This window comes from Neoarius graeffei, chromosome 26, assembly GCF_027579695.1.
Source record: "Neoarius graeffei isolate fNeoGra1 chromosome 26, fNeoGra1.pri, whole genome shotgun sequence".
NCBI classification, from domain to species: domain Eukaryota; kingdom Metazoa; phylum Chordata; class Actinopteri; order Siluriformes; family Ariidae; genus Neoarius; species Neoarius graeffei.
In genome coordinates this window covers 54,449,674-54,463,778 of record NC_083594.1, presented here as the reverse complement: position 1 = coordinate 54,463,778, position 14,105 = coordinate 54,449,674, and the positions used below count along the sequence as shown (strand labels likewise).

Sequence of the window (14,105 nt, the reverse complement as noted above, 5' to 3'; positions counted from 1 at the left end):
ATTGGGGTTGTATTTTTTTTTTCCTGTACTGGTCTTGCACTCGTCTCACACTGTGTGTAGTTCTTGTGTCATACACTTGTATTGTGTGTGTTGCACCAGGGTCATGGATCAACAACGTTTCATGGTATTTAAGTTCACAGAGAGACTGACAACGCAATCGTGTTCCTTCACTTGGAACTTTACAGTCAAAATCCAAATAACACTTTGGCCATGTTGCAGCTGGGGCAAGAATTTTATTGTATTTCGATATAATTGTGATTTAGCAGGATATACCAGCATTCAGCTTCAAATAAGATTCACACAGTACAGGTAAGTGCAGAACTCTACAGCGTTGAGACGGTGAAGTCAGAAAGCTCCCCCTGCAGGGCAGACTGGAATGGTACAAGCCAACATTCCACACTCGGGGCTGCAGGAAATCTGTAGTCGATGGCAGAGCTCCTGGAATCAAGCAGAAACATGTCTTTTTAAGAGCATCCATGAAAGTGACTCAAACAATGCATTAAAACAGTTCCATTTCCTTACTGAGATGCCTCAACTTCCTGGTCCTTGATTTTGAGCTTTGATCCTGGTAACTTCTCATAATGAAGATCAGTTTTTCCTTGAATATCAAAAGATCCTGAGTCAGTATCAGTACTGTTAGTGCTGCTTTAGGTTTGCTTTTCCATTATGGGTAATTATTTTACTGACTCGAAGAAACCATGAACATCTTTACACCTTTAACTTCACGTAAAAACAAGCTCTATGACTGGACATGATGGTGCAATTTGGTTCCAATCTCCTCCTGCTCTTCCAGTTAGCTATCCAGCCTCCAGTGAGCCAGTTAACTCGCTCACATCTGTCACAGTTTGACATAAGTCGGACTGTCTGTTCTGAATGAAAACTAGAATAATTTAAAAGGGAAACTTTTGTGCCGTCTCTTACCCAGAATGCCTTGAATGTTCGCATTATTTGCTTGTTGATGAGCAACAGGCCACAGAAACACGACTCCGTCCTTCTTATGAAGGAGGACAACAACACGCACGCTTCCCAAGGTGACGTCTAATTCATTGCTCCTTTGAAATATTGCCACTCTGTGGAAAGACAAAATGATGAGTTTGTTGAAGATGCCATGTCTAGTACAGTCACGTGAAAAAAAAAGGTGCATCACATGGACATTGGAGACGTTTCTCAACATATTTAAACAAGCAAACTTTTCACTCTTTTCCTACAGTACCTGTAGATAAAGGTGATGAACAAAACAAGGAAAATTAGCTCTTTCAATCATTCATTCAAAAAAAAACATCAATAGATGTAATATTCTTCTGTGGAAAAGTAATTACACCCTTAATTTCAGAAGCTAGTATTGCCCCTTGAACAGAAATAACTTCTTGGAAGCCATGGACAAATGGTTAGAGAAGCAGCTTTGGGACCAAAAGGTCGCTGGTTTGATTCCTTGGACCAGCAGGAATCACTGTTGTAGTCGAGTCACTAAACCTCGAGTCTGAGTCCAGTCTCAAGTCCCCAGTGGTCAAGTCCAAGCCATTAAAAAATTGAGTCGAGTCCGAAAACAAGACTCCAACCGCACCATTAACATTAGTTTGTTCCTGAACATGACATATGAACAGGTGAATGTGCTTCTCTTTCTCAGGGAGTGTGACGTATTCTGTCAGAGATGGTTGGGAGACTGATGTAAGTGCAGAAGGTGTGTTTATTAATACAGGTGAAGACGGTAAACAATCCAGAACGCACAAACAGGCTACTGTAGGCTCGGCAGAATCAAAGACGAGAAACAGGAAATCAGGGATCAGGAAACCAAACAAGGAAATAACACTCGGTAATGTGTCAGCAACGCAATTCAATACTTCGCACAGTAAATGTGTCTTCACAGTTTTTATATCGACGCACTGATTGCGCCTTAATCCTGTGCAGATGTGAGTCGTTTACGGTGCATGTGAGACTCCGCTTGGTGTGTGCACTGTCCGGAGTGTGCCCTAGAGTCTATCTAATACACATGCCAAGGCGCGCAGGTGTGACACTTCTACAAGAGATTAGTACAAAAATTAATGTAGATATAAATATCTTATGCCAAATTATTATGGCATGTTACAAAAATAAAGAAAAAATCTGAGTCTTCATCTCCAATTTACGAGTCCGAATGTGGTTAATGTACGAGTCCGGGTCGAAGTCATCAGTGCTCAAGTCCAAGTCAAGTCATGAGTCCTTAAAATTTGGGCACGAGTCAGACTCGAATACTACAAGCCTGGCAGGAATGGCTGAAGTACCCTTGAGCAAGGCACCAAATCCCCATCTGCTCTCCAGGCTGCTCTGGGTTTGGTGTCCATTTCTGGATAAGAGTGTCTGCTGAACGCCTGTGATGTAATGATGATGTAATGATATTTTTTATAATTGCCCACCAGTCTCTGACATCAGCTTGCTGAAATTTTTGACCCCTCTTCCATGCAAAATTCCTTCATTTGCAAGATGCTTGAGGTTTTTCTTGCATGTTCTACCCTTTTCAAATCTCCCCAAACATTTCATTTTTGAATCTGGGCTTTGACTCGGCCCCCTATTCATAACCTTCCATTTCCACTTTCTGAGCCATTCCTTGGTGGATTTCTGTATGATTAGGATCATTATGTTGTTGAAAGGTCCACCTCCGGTTCAACTTCAATGATTGAACAGATGGCCTCATGTTATCTTCAAGCACTCTTTGATATGGCTCAGAATTCAGAATTGTATCAACGAATACAAACTTCTCAGTCCTTGAGGCAGCTTCGCAACCCCAAACCAGAACATTTCCCTCCATCATGCTTCACAGGTGGAATGAGGTTCTTCTCCTGAAAAGCCGTCTTTGGTCTGCACCACACATTTGATTCACCTGTCCAGAGCACGTCATTCCAAAAGGCCTGGTCTTTACCGATATGTTCACTGGCAAACTGTAGTCTTGCTTTAACGTTCCTTTCAGAGAGCATAGCCTTTTTCCTGGCACGTCTCCTGTGCAGGTCAAAATTGTCCAATCTCGTTCTGATTGTAGATGTATGCAGTTATCATGAACAGTTTTGCACTCAAGTTTCCATCAGTGAAGAGTTTATAACATCAACAAAACTGTCTTCATGTTAAAACTGTTAATGTTATAGTCATGCTGTCTGTTGTTGCCCAAATGAGGATGGGTTCCCTTTTGAGTCTGGTTCCTCTCGAGGTTTCTTCCTCATGTCGTCTGAGGGAGTTTTTCCTTGCCACCCTCACCACAGGCTTGATCATTAGGGATAAATAAGGGATAAAATTAGTTCATGTTTTAAGTTGTTCAAATTCTGTAAAGCTGCTTTGCGACAATATTTATTGTTAAAAGCGCTATACAAATAAACTTGATTTGACTTGACTTTCACACCAGCAGGCTGCAAGAGTTACCTGCAGATTCAGTGCTGAAATTTTGGGGTTCTTGGGGTTCTTTTGAAATCACTTGCCAGATTAATCGCCATCCATAACCCTTTTTTTTTTTTCCTGAGGTTCTTCGAGGGCTCTTTAGATCTTGGTATGATGATACCACACACTTCAAAAGCAAAGAGAACACCAGACCTGAGATGTCAGGTTTACATAAGATGGGTTCCACCTGCACCTGCTTGGGGTTCTATAACGTGTATGCCATTATCAGGTCATTGACTTCCTGTTTACCGACTGAATGTATTTATGAAACATATAGGGTGGATTTTGATGCTATTTCAAGAAGCAAAATGCTATTTCAAAATGACAGTTTCCCAGGATGCTATTTGAAATCCCTGGGGAGAGACACTGCTCTTTACTTACTTGTTTCAGGGTTCATTATTTGCTGAAGTCTCCATTCATAATAAGTGTCCTATTCCTTCAATTGCTTGCATTCTGATATACTGTAAGCGGGAGCGGGGGGATACGTAAGTGAGCAGTAGCTCACAGCTGATCTTGTTTTTATATGATTATGGCCTGCTTCCTCATGATTTCCTGACTGTATTTCTATTGAAGTTTTACGTGTTTATTCAGAACGAGAGCGAAACATACAGACAGACACTAGGTGGCAGTATTTCCTGTCTTAGCTTCCATTGTCAAATTACCGTATTACAACACTCCCACTTAATTTTAAAATGAAATTAAGACATTTTTTTCACTAAATTATATTACTTCGGAGGATAGTTAAGCTTAAACACTTTCGGGACAACACGCCCTATTTACTCAAATTAGCAAGATTCTTTTTCTTCTTCCCTTTTACCTTGCTTACAGTTTTCTTAACTTAGGCTATTCAATACTAAACAGTGCACATTAACAGAATTACACAGCACAAAGTCCAATCTCTCTCCTAAGATACTCAAACTTTTGCTTTTCTAATGGCTTGGTCAAGATATCTGCCTTCATGTCTTCTGTAGGACAACATTGCAGTTGAATTTGTCCATTCTGCACACATTCACGAATGTAGTGATAACGAATGTCTATGTGCTTTGTCCTTGAATGATCAACTGGATTCTTCGCGATGGCGATAGCCCCTTGGTTGTCTTCCAGGATCATGCTAGGCATAGCATCCATTCTGAGATCACTCAGTAGTCGTGTAAGCCAGGTCCACTCCTGTGCTGCCTGGCTGAGAGCAACGTATTCAGTGGCGGCTCCAGAGATTTTTCCTTAGGGTGGCAAAGGAGGGGCATAGTTTCCAGGAGGGGGGCATAGGTTGTCGATGCAGCAGTTTATGCAAATCGTAGAAATCATTTTTACTTACGCTCAAGAAAGACTCACAATCAAGTCATCTTGTCAAATATGTATTGAGCTATTGTACCATCAAGGAAAATGAATTCAACCATCTAAACCATCTTTTCTGAAAGTATATTCCCAAGCGATGAATGGAACTATTCTGCCCTAGCGATGTATCAAAAAATAGACAGATAGCGAACGGTTTAGATCGTGGATCTTTTCTGAAGACTTCAAACTTATAAGGATGAACACATCTGTGATTTCCATAAAACTAAAAGAAACAAATTAAGTATATCACTAAACTGAATAGCACACAGGCGAAAACGCGAGCTAGGCTGACCTGCTAGTAATGCTAACAGAACGTCTCTCTCTGGATGAAACCATTTCAAAATTCTGGGGGTGGGGTGGGGTGTGAAATAATGTAAATAACGGTAGGTAGAGATGAGATGAGGGCTTATCTCTGTAGATAGATAATTGAATTTCAAAAATGTGTTTTAATAAATAATTATTTTTAAAATAGGGGGGCAACTGGGGTGGCAAGACATATTTTTACAGTGGCAACTGGCACCTTTCGCCACCCCTTAAAACCGTGCCTGGACATATTCAGCTTCAGCTGTTGACAGTGCAACTGTTGACTCTAGAAACAGTCAACAGTTGCACTGTCAACAGCTGAAGCTGAATACGTCCAGGTGCGGTTTTAAGGGGTTGCAAAAGGTGGCAAGAATGCTGAGCCAACTCACTGCTCCTCCACCCAGTATGAAAACATTACCGGTTGTAGAGCGAAGGTCATCCTGATCTCCAGCCCAGTCAGCATCTGAGAACCTGACTAAAGTTCCAGACTCTGACCGCTCATACTTGAGAGCGAGGTTCACGGTGCCCTTTAAGCAACGAAGAATTCTTTTCACAGCAGTCAGATGTGCAGTAGTTGGATCTGCATTGAACTTTGACACAAGACTCACTGCTTGTGCGATGTCTGGTCTTGTGGCCATTGCAGCATACAGCAGACTACCTACAATGGACTGATAGGTACAGTACTTGGGTTCACTGGCTTACTGACACCATCATTTCTTTTTAACTTCACATTTGCATCAGCTGGGGTTGTAACTGGATTGGCTTTATCCATTTCATATTTCTGAAGAATGGCTTCAGTGTAATGCTTCTGGTGAAGAAACACACAGTTCTTTGTCTTGTCTTGGACAGCTGAGATGCCCAATATGTAAGACAGCTCACCCATGTCTTTCATCTTTTAGCGCATCTTCAGAGCAACGTTCAACTCATTCATGCTTTCTATTGTCTCTGTAATCAGAATCAAATCATCAACATACACAGCTAGTATCTCTAGTTCCTGTTGAGATCTCACGAACACACAGGGGTCTGATGTGCTCTGTTTGAATCCAATATCCTTCATGAACTCTGTGAAAGTCTTACTCCAGCAGTGAGGAGACTGCTTAAGCCCATAGATTGACTTCTTCAGTCTACACACTAAGTGCTCCTGGCCTGGTTTGACATACCCCTCTGGTTGCTCCATGTAGATTTCCTCCTCTAGATGTCCATTTAGGAATGCAGTTACGACATCGGGCGGCACGGTGGTGTAGTGGTTAGCGCTGTCGTCTCACAGCAAGAAGGTCCTGGGTTCGAGCCCTGGGGCCGGCGAGGGCCTTTCTGTGCGGAGTTTGCATGTTCTCCCCATGTCCGCGTGGGTTTCCTCCGGGTGCTCCGGTTTCCCCCACAGTCCAAAGACATGCAGGTTAGGTTAACTGGTGACTCTAAATTGAGCGTAGGTGTGAATGTGAGTGTGAATGGTTGTCTGTGTCTATGTGTCAGCCCTGTGATGACCTGGCGACTTGTCCAGGGTGTACCCCGCCTTTCGCCCGTAGTCAGCTGGGATAGGCTCCAGCTTGCCTGCGACCCTGTAGAAGGATAAAGCGGCTAGAGATAATGAGATGAGATGAGTTACGACATCCATCTGATGAACATGTAGATTATTCTGAACAGTAAAGGACAGCAATGTACAAATGGAACTGAAACGTACCACGGGTGAAAAAGTTTCATCGTAGTCATCGCCGTACTTTTGTGAGTAACCCTTAGCGACCAGCCTGCACTTGTATCTCTCCACTTGTCCGTCACTGTGATGCTTGACTTTGAACACCCATCTCGATCCTATGGCCTTGCGATCTCTTGGTAAATCCACTAAGTCCCAAGTTTCATTATCAAGCAGCGAATCATACTCCAAGTCAGCCGCTTCCTTCCATTCCTTTGCATTAGGACTCATCATTGCTTCCTTTAGTGTTTTTGGTTCTGTTACACAACAGACATTGGCATAATGTTCAACAGTCACTATGTCAGAAAACTCATCACATCCATACCTCTTTGGAGGCTTTCTGATTCTGACGCCTTCTCTTGGAGCTTCATTGACAGGTTTCTTATCAACTGATGCTCCCCTTTCATCTGTATTCATGGTAGTCTCATTCTCTGAACAAGAAACTTCCACTTTCTGTTTCCAGTCAAAGTCTGACTCATTGAAGACAACATCCCGACGAATTAGAATCCTCCTTTTCTCCTCATCAAACAGGCGGTAACCCTTGGCATTGTTTGCATATCCCATGAAACAAAGCTTCACAGCTTTCTTGTCCAGCTTTCTTCTCTCTATGTCTGGGACATGTGCATAGGCTACACAACCAAACACTCTCATGTGACTCACATTCGGCTTTTTACCACACCATCTCTGGTAGGGGGTCTCTTGCTTTCGAACAGATGTGGGCAGCCTGTTCTGTATGTAAGCTGCTGTTGCTACAGCCTCTGCCCAATAAGTCTTTGGCAACTTTGCATGAGACAACATACTCCTAGCTGCTTCAACTAAAGTCCGATTTTTTCTTTCTGCTACACCATTTTGCTGAGGTGTATGAGGTACAGACATTTCATGATGGATGCCTTGAGCCTTCAAGTATTCTTGAAATTCTGTGGATGTGTACTTCCCACCATTGTCTGTTCTCAGTCTTGTGACTTTTTGTCCACACTCATTTGAGAATGTTTTTTCAAATTCTTTGAACTTGCTAAGCACTTCACTTTTCTGTTTCATGAAGTATACCTTGCAGCATCTTGAGTCGTCATCAATAAATGTCACGAAGTACTTTGATCCACCTTTGGATTCAGTCTGCATGGGACCACAGACGTCACTATGGATCAGCTGTAGCTTGCGCCTGGAACGGATTTCTTCCACTGGCTTGAAAGGCTTTCTAGACAACTTGCCCTCCACACATGCTTCACAAATAGAGACTTCTTTCTCTGCAGAAAAATCCACTCCACTTACCAGAGTCTTAAGCTCCTTCAACCTCGTAGTGTGACCCAGTCATTGATGCCATAGACTGGCTGCTACTGATGCACTTGCTGCACCATGACAGGCAGGCGAACTTCCCTCAACATCCAGCTGATACAATCCATCAGATCTTTGTGTTCCCATCCCTCGAAGATCTCCATCTTTGCCACGGATGTAGCACCGAGACTTCTTAAACTGCACTGTATTTCCTTTTCTGGCAGCAGCTCCCACTGAGAAGAGATTCCCAGATAGCTTGGGAACGTACAGTACATCATACATTGTGACATCTTTGACATCACTAACTTTGAAAGTCATTTTCAGTTTGACGTTACCAAGTCCTTGGGCGTCAACTACTCTGCTATCACCCAGTTTCACTGACTGTGGTTTAGAGAATTCCTGGTAGTCTTGAAGAATTTCCTTATGACAGGTCATGTGCTTTGATGCTCCAGAGTCAATCAGCCACTCGACCTGCTGCGGCATCTCATTCTGATTAGCCTCTTTAGCGACAAAGGCACTCTCAGATGAATCTTCAGCATCCTCGCACGTCATGCTTTTAGCCTTGTGGGTTTGATTTTTATTTTTCATACTTGGACAATTACACTTTAAATTTCCTTCCTTCCCACACTTATAGCATTTCCATTTAGATCTGTCTGCTCCCACTGCCTTAGTATTAGCCTGCAGATCTCCACGAACTTGTGTTGACATTGCTGATGCACCACCGGATGCAGCGCGACCAACATTATCATTAGCATGGACTCGCTTTTGCTCTTCATTTATTAATGCTTGTTGCACAAACTGCAGTGTCAAATTGTCCATCTTCATCTCTAGTGCAGTGACAACTGTTGCATAGCTTGGTGGCAGGCTACCTAGCAGTGTTACAGTCTGGTCTTCATCTTCAATTACAGCACCTATAGCCCCTAGCTTGTCAGTTAGCTCCTTCATTCATTTTAAATGCTCAGTTATGGTTTCTCCTTCCGTCATTTCACACCTGAAGTACTTTTTCTTTGCATGTTCTCCCCGTGTCCGCGTGGGTTTCCTCCGGGTGCTCCGGTTTCCCCCACAGTCCAAAGATATGCAGGTTAGGTTAACTGGTGACTCTAAATTGACCGTAGGTGTGAGCGTGAATGGTTGTCTGTGTCTATGTGTCAGCCCTGTGATGACCTGGTGACTTGTCCAGGGTGTACCCAGCCTTTCGCCCGTAGTCAGCTGGGATAGGCTCCAGCTCGCCTGCGACCCTGTAGAAGGATAAAGCGGCTAGAGATAATGAGATGAATGAGATGAGATTTTGCAGCAGGTGGTGGGAATGTGGAGCATCTCCCTGGGCAGAGGTTTGATCCTGCACTTCAGGATATTTCAGTACTTTTGTGTGTTCCATCTTGGTTCAACTTGGAGCATATTGGTAAAACTTACAAGCCATGAACAAAACAGTTGGGTTTTGCTCTTACCCGTGTGACTCGTGCCTGCTGGGCTCCGACTGCCCCCAGACAAACTTCACACTGTTCTCGCTGTCAGAGTAGACACTTTCAGTAGGGCTCACGGAAAGCTTAGCCGTTTTATAATGAAAAACAACGAGCTGGAAGCCTTTATCTGAGAGTTCTCCATTTATAGAGATATCTGGGAGAGAGAGAGAGAGAGAGAGAGAGAGAGATGGACCAGAGGAAATGTTATACACTGTCCCCAAAATGCCCCTGAGATCACACTGCTGCTGTCCCTTACTCAGATCGACACCAGTACCGCAGTATATCTGAAAAGGTTTTGGACATGATCTGATTTTTATTTTACATTTGATCACTTCCAGGAAAACAATCAACAATTTTTCATAATTAGTGTCCTGTACTGGAATATACTAAGCCTTCTGATTTTCTGCCCAACTTCTATTGCTTTTTGACTTTAGAAACGGGTTCCGTCTGTCTGTCCATCTGGTCACGTTTTTGTTTCTGGGCCATATCTGTAAAGCTACTGAAAATGTCTTCATGAAACTTAGTGTACACATCAGGCAACATGTGAACTGATGCCTTTTGCTATTTTGGATTTTTGAAAAAAAGTATTTTTCAAATTTTTACATAAAAATTAGATTTTGACTTAGTTTCTAAGAGCAATGTTCGTCTCCGGAGCATACCGTATATCCAAAACTATTCATGATATAGATTTGAAACTTGGTATACATGTTAACAAGGTGATGTAGATGTGCCTTTTCTGTCATGATCCGCCCCGGACTTCCACTCTGGAGAATCATTATCTCCCAGTTCAGCACAATCTGGATCCGGGACAGGACTTCTTGCCGGCATCCACTTCCTGGTTTGCTCTGCTGTGCTTAAAAGGGCCGTTCTCAGATGGGGACTTTGCCAGAACGTCTTGTTGGTTTTTCATGTTGTCTCTGTGCCATTATTGCTTCCTAGATTTTTGCTCTCTGTTTTTGCCCATTCTTTGCCACAGTTTTTGCACTCTCGTCTTGCCGTTTTTTCATGTTTTTTTGTGCTACGTTTTTTGTTTACAGTTTTTTGTCAGGACTATTTTTCATGTTTTTTTCATACGAGCATTTTGTCTTTGCCTACCTCGTTTTTGTCTGGACTATTTTTGCTATTTTTGTTTGTTTACTCTCTTGGATTTCAATTAAATCTTTTTTTTTTTATTCATTGTATTTTCTGGTTTGTGTTTCTGCTTTTGGATCCTAACTCACCACATCTCATCACCCATAACATTTTCATACTAAAATGTGAGAAATTTTAATTTTTATCTCACCTGGACCAAAGGCCCAGTGGGTTTATGCCATGGGCTGCTGAGGTCAGTGTAAAGAGGTCGGGTTGGTTTCCTGCAGCAGAACTTGAAAAATGTGAAATAATATCTTGAAACTTGGTATATATTTGGTATACAGGGCGGGGGATATAGATGACTCTGTCTTCTTGTTTATGTTTATTTGACTTTGATTCCTCGCCTGTCCTTTGATATGCTGTTTGCTGATCGACCGACCCTCGCCCGAACCTGACTACGTCCTCCGTTTGCCGATTTGGTTACCAGTTTGCGATGCACCCGCCTGGGGCGCAGATACGTTTTTTGAACTGGGGGGGTGGGGGGGGGTGGGGGGGACAATGCTGCCAGCAAACCAACCCCACCCCCACCATGTGTTGTGCGAGGAATATACTCTGATGCCCTTAAAACTGCCTTCTGAGCACTGTATCTACAGGCTACCACTGAAAGAAGGAGGCTACCAGAAAGGCATCTCTACTACGTACGATTTTACTTTCACTACGACATTACTTTGAACAGACTATCAAAAAATTGCAAGGTGATATGATAAAGTAAGGCACAGTTTACTTACAGTCGTTGTTTTTTGAAAAAACGATGCAGTCGTTTTCTGCCTTTTCAGTTTGGCACCCTTCATCATGCCGTGTTGGGGTCCAGAACTAGGAGCTGTCCCTGATATGCCTGTCAAACTTGTTGTGGGTAACCATAGCAACCAAGCGCAAGCTCACAACCTGTGCAGTCTGCGCAGCTCAACCAACCGAATATCAGTCTTTGTTTTGTTTTATGTGAGTTGTTGCAACCATGTATGTACTGCTGTGCACCTCAATAAACCGAATGGTAATTAGTCTTTTGATTTTTCCGTGAGGTTTGCCTTATGCAAAGAAAGACAGCATAGACGTTTTTTCCTCCCTATAAGTGGGGGGGACCGAACGAGGTGAATTTAAATCTGGGTGGGACGAATCCCACCTGTCCCACCCTCTATCTGCGCCTGTGGCACCCGCTCTCCCCTGCGCCTGCATCCATAAGTGCCTGGATGTGCTTCTTCCAGTATTCTAGCCTCATCTTTGAGGAGGAAAATGGTTGGAATTAATTGTTTAGGAGTGAGAGGAGTTTCTATGAGGTTGATCCTGACTTCCCACAAACCGAACTCCTGCTCACTGCACGCCTGCTTTAACACACGTGAACATTAGACTTTCTGTCTGCTCCCTTTACATTCATCTCCATTAAACTTTATTCTGCTCATTGGACACCATGACATTTTGCACATGGCAGAGGATTCGACTCTCCCCTCTCCGACCGTTACTGACTTCCCGATTTAGCGTCTTTTATTATATAATATATTTTAGTTTTTTTTAGTTTATTTTACTTTTCTTTATGCCTATATACTTTATGACATTGATATTTTTATTAACTGAATATTCCTAGTCATTGTTGCTAAACTTGCCCAGCCCAGGTGTTAACCACTCAGCATTTCCCCACACGCTGTCCCCTGTCCAACTCTCTATGGCAAAGGAAACCTTTGAAAACTTTAAGCTGCCCACCTGATGAGGTGTCCAAAAGGAGGCGGAGTTTCTGGCCTCCAGGTGTGTAATAACAGATCTGTTTTGGCTTTGCAGAGATTAAGAACTTCACTCCACTCACTGTGAGAGAGAGAATGAGGAAAGAATGATGACATACTGCACTCTGATGGAACGGGAGTCAGATGCAATCAATGCAGATTTTCTGAAAGCTCTGATTGGACCTGCAGGGGGAGACGTGGGAGGTGTTCCAGTGACGCTGATGAATGTTGCCAGCAGTGTTGGTTGTGGAATGCTGAGAGGACTTCCTAATGATATTCAACAGGCAAAAAAATCATGTGTTGAGAATAGAAAATTCATGAGCATTTATGAAACACAGAAACAAAAAACTCTGAAATGACTGAAAGGAGCACAGCAGGGTCAAAATTTAAAATAATAATAATAATAATAAAGGGACAGATTTACTAACGGTTTGCGGCATTTGCAACTACCAAAAAACCCTAAAGAAGAAGAATAGGACTCTCCCCAACAAACAAACAAACAAACAAACAAACAAACAAACAAAAAAGCAACAAAATATGGAATAAAAGTATTTGATGGTAAGAACATATCTTTTTTATTTTTCAAGAATTATTATTATTGCGTTTTTCACAAATTGCTCCTGTCATTTCACTGGTTTGTTTACATTCTAAGTGGAAATGATTTTGTCGGACATTTTGTATAAAGTTTTTATTTATTGAATTTGCAAAAAATAAAAATGCTCTCTTTCTCAAAATCCAGTGAATGTGGATAGAATAAAACAGTTATTCCACTCAATCTCGTCATACACGGATTATAGCTGTGATCAGCTCATGTACGACTCGATTACATGGAATAACTGTTAAATATATATACCTGGAATTGGATGATAACCTGCCCCTCTTCCAACTTGAAGACACACAGGAGAAAGAAGACAAAAAATTTTTTTGAGAAAAATGTCAAACAGGATCAAAATTATGATGGAAATTATTTATCATACCACTTCTTTGTGACTTATTTTATTCTTATTTCTTATAAACACACAACAAAAGAAATAATGGCGGACTGTTATAATTAATACATCATGGGTGTGGGGGAACTGGGTCTGTTTATACAGGAGGCACTGGAAATGTGAGGTGCACACCAGCAGCATCGTTCACTGGAAATTTGGCTCATCAGTCTCATGAAGTGATCAGTCTCAGAACACTGTCTCATTTTAAACTTTTGAATTCAAATGGCAAACTTTTAAACCAATCAAAATGATTTAAAACTCAATTTTCACTGAGAGCAGCAGCAACAACAACAACAACAACATCTCATCTCATCTCATTATCTCTAGCCGCTTTATCCTTCTACAGGGTCGCAGGCAAGCTGGAGCCTATCCCAGCTGACTACGGGCGAAAGGCGGGGTACACCCTGGACAAGTCGCCAGGTCATCACAGGGCTGACACATAGACACAGACAACCATTCACACTCACATTCACACCTACGCTCAATTTAGAGTCACCAGTCAACCTAACCTGCATGTCTTTGGACTGTCGGGGAAACCGGAGCACCCGGAGGAAACCCACGCGGACACGGGGAGAACATGCAAACTCCACACAGAAAGGCCCTCGCCGGCCCCGGGGCTCGAACCCAGGACCTTCTTGCTGTGAGGCGACAGCGCTAACCACTACACCACCGTGCCGCCCCACAACAACAACAATAATAATAATAATAATAATAATATCTGAAGGCTTAGTTCTGAATAGTTTGGCTTTCTGTAATATCAAAGTAATAACATCAATATGGCAATAAAATGTTTGTACATACCATAATC

At 42.5% G+C, this 14,105-nt stretch overlaps 1 protein-coding gene across 1 annotated transcript in view; it reads right to left on the bottom strand.

Annotated features, from left to right (window-relative positions):
* Positions 1–262: 262 nt before the first annotated feature.
* LOC132874226 (inter-alpha-trypsin inhibitor heavy chain H3-like) overlaps positions 263–14,105 on the bottom strand; it is a 34,907-nt gene continuing 21,064 nt past the window's right edge. Inside the window, exons 15-20 of the mRNA XM_060910214.1 lie at positions 12,492–12,575; positions 12,292–12,390; positions 9,451–9,619; positions 922–1,070; positions 523–598; positions 263–438 (exon numbers count right to left, since the gene is read on the bottom strand). Of these exons, the coding sequence (XP_060766197.1) occupies positions 324–438; positions 523–598; positions 922–1,070; positions 9,451–9,619; positions 12,292–12,390; positions 12,492–12,575 (692 nt within the window). The 3' untranslated portion in view covers positions 263–323. The remainder of the gene's footprint in view (positions 439–522; positions 599–921; positions 1,071–9,450; positions 9,620–12,291; positions 12,391–12,491; positions 12,576–14,105) is intronic.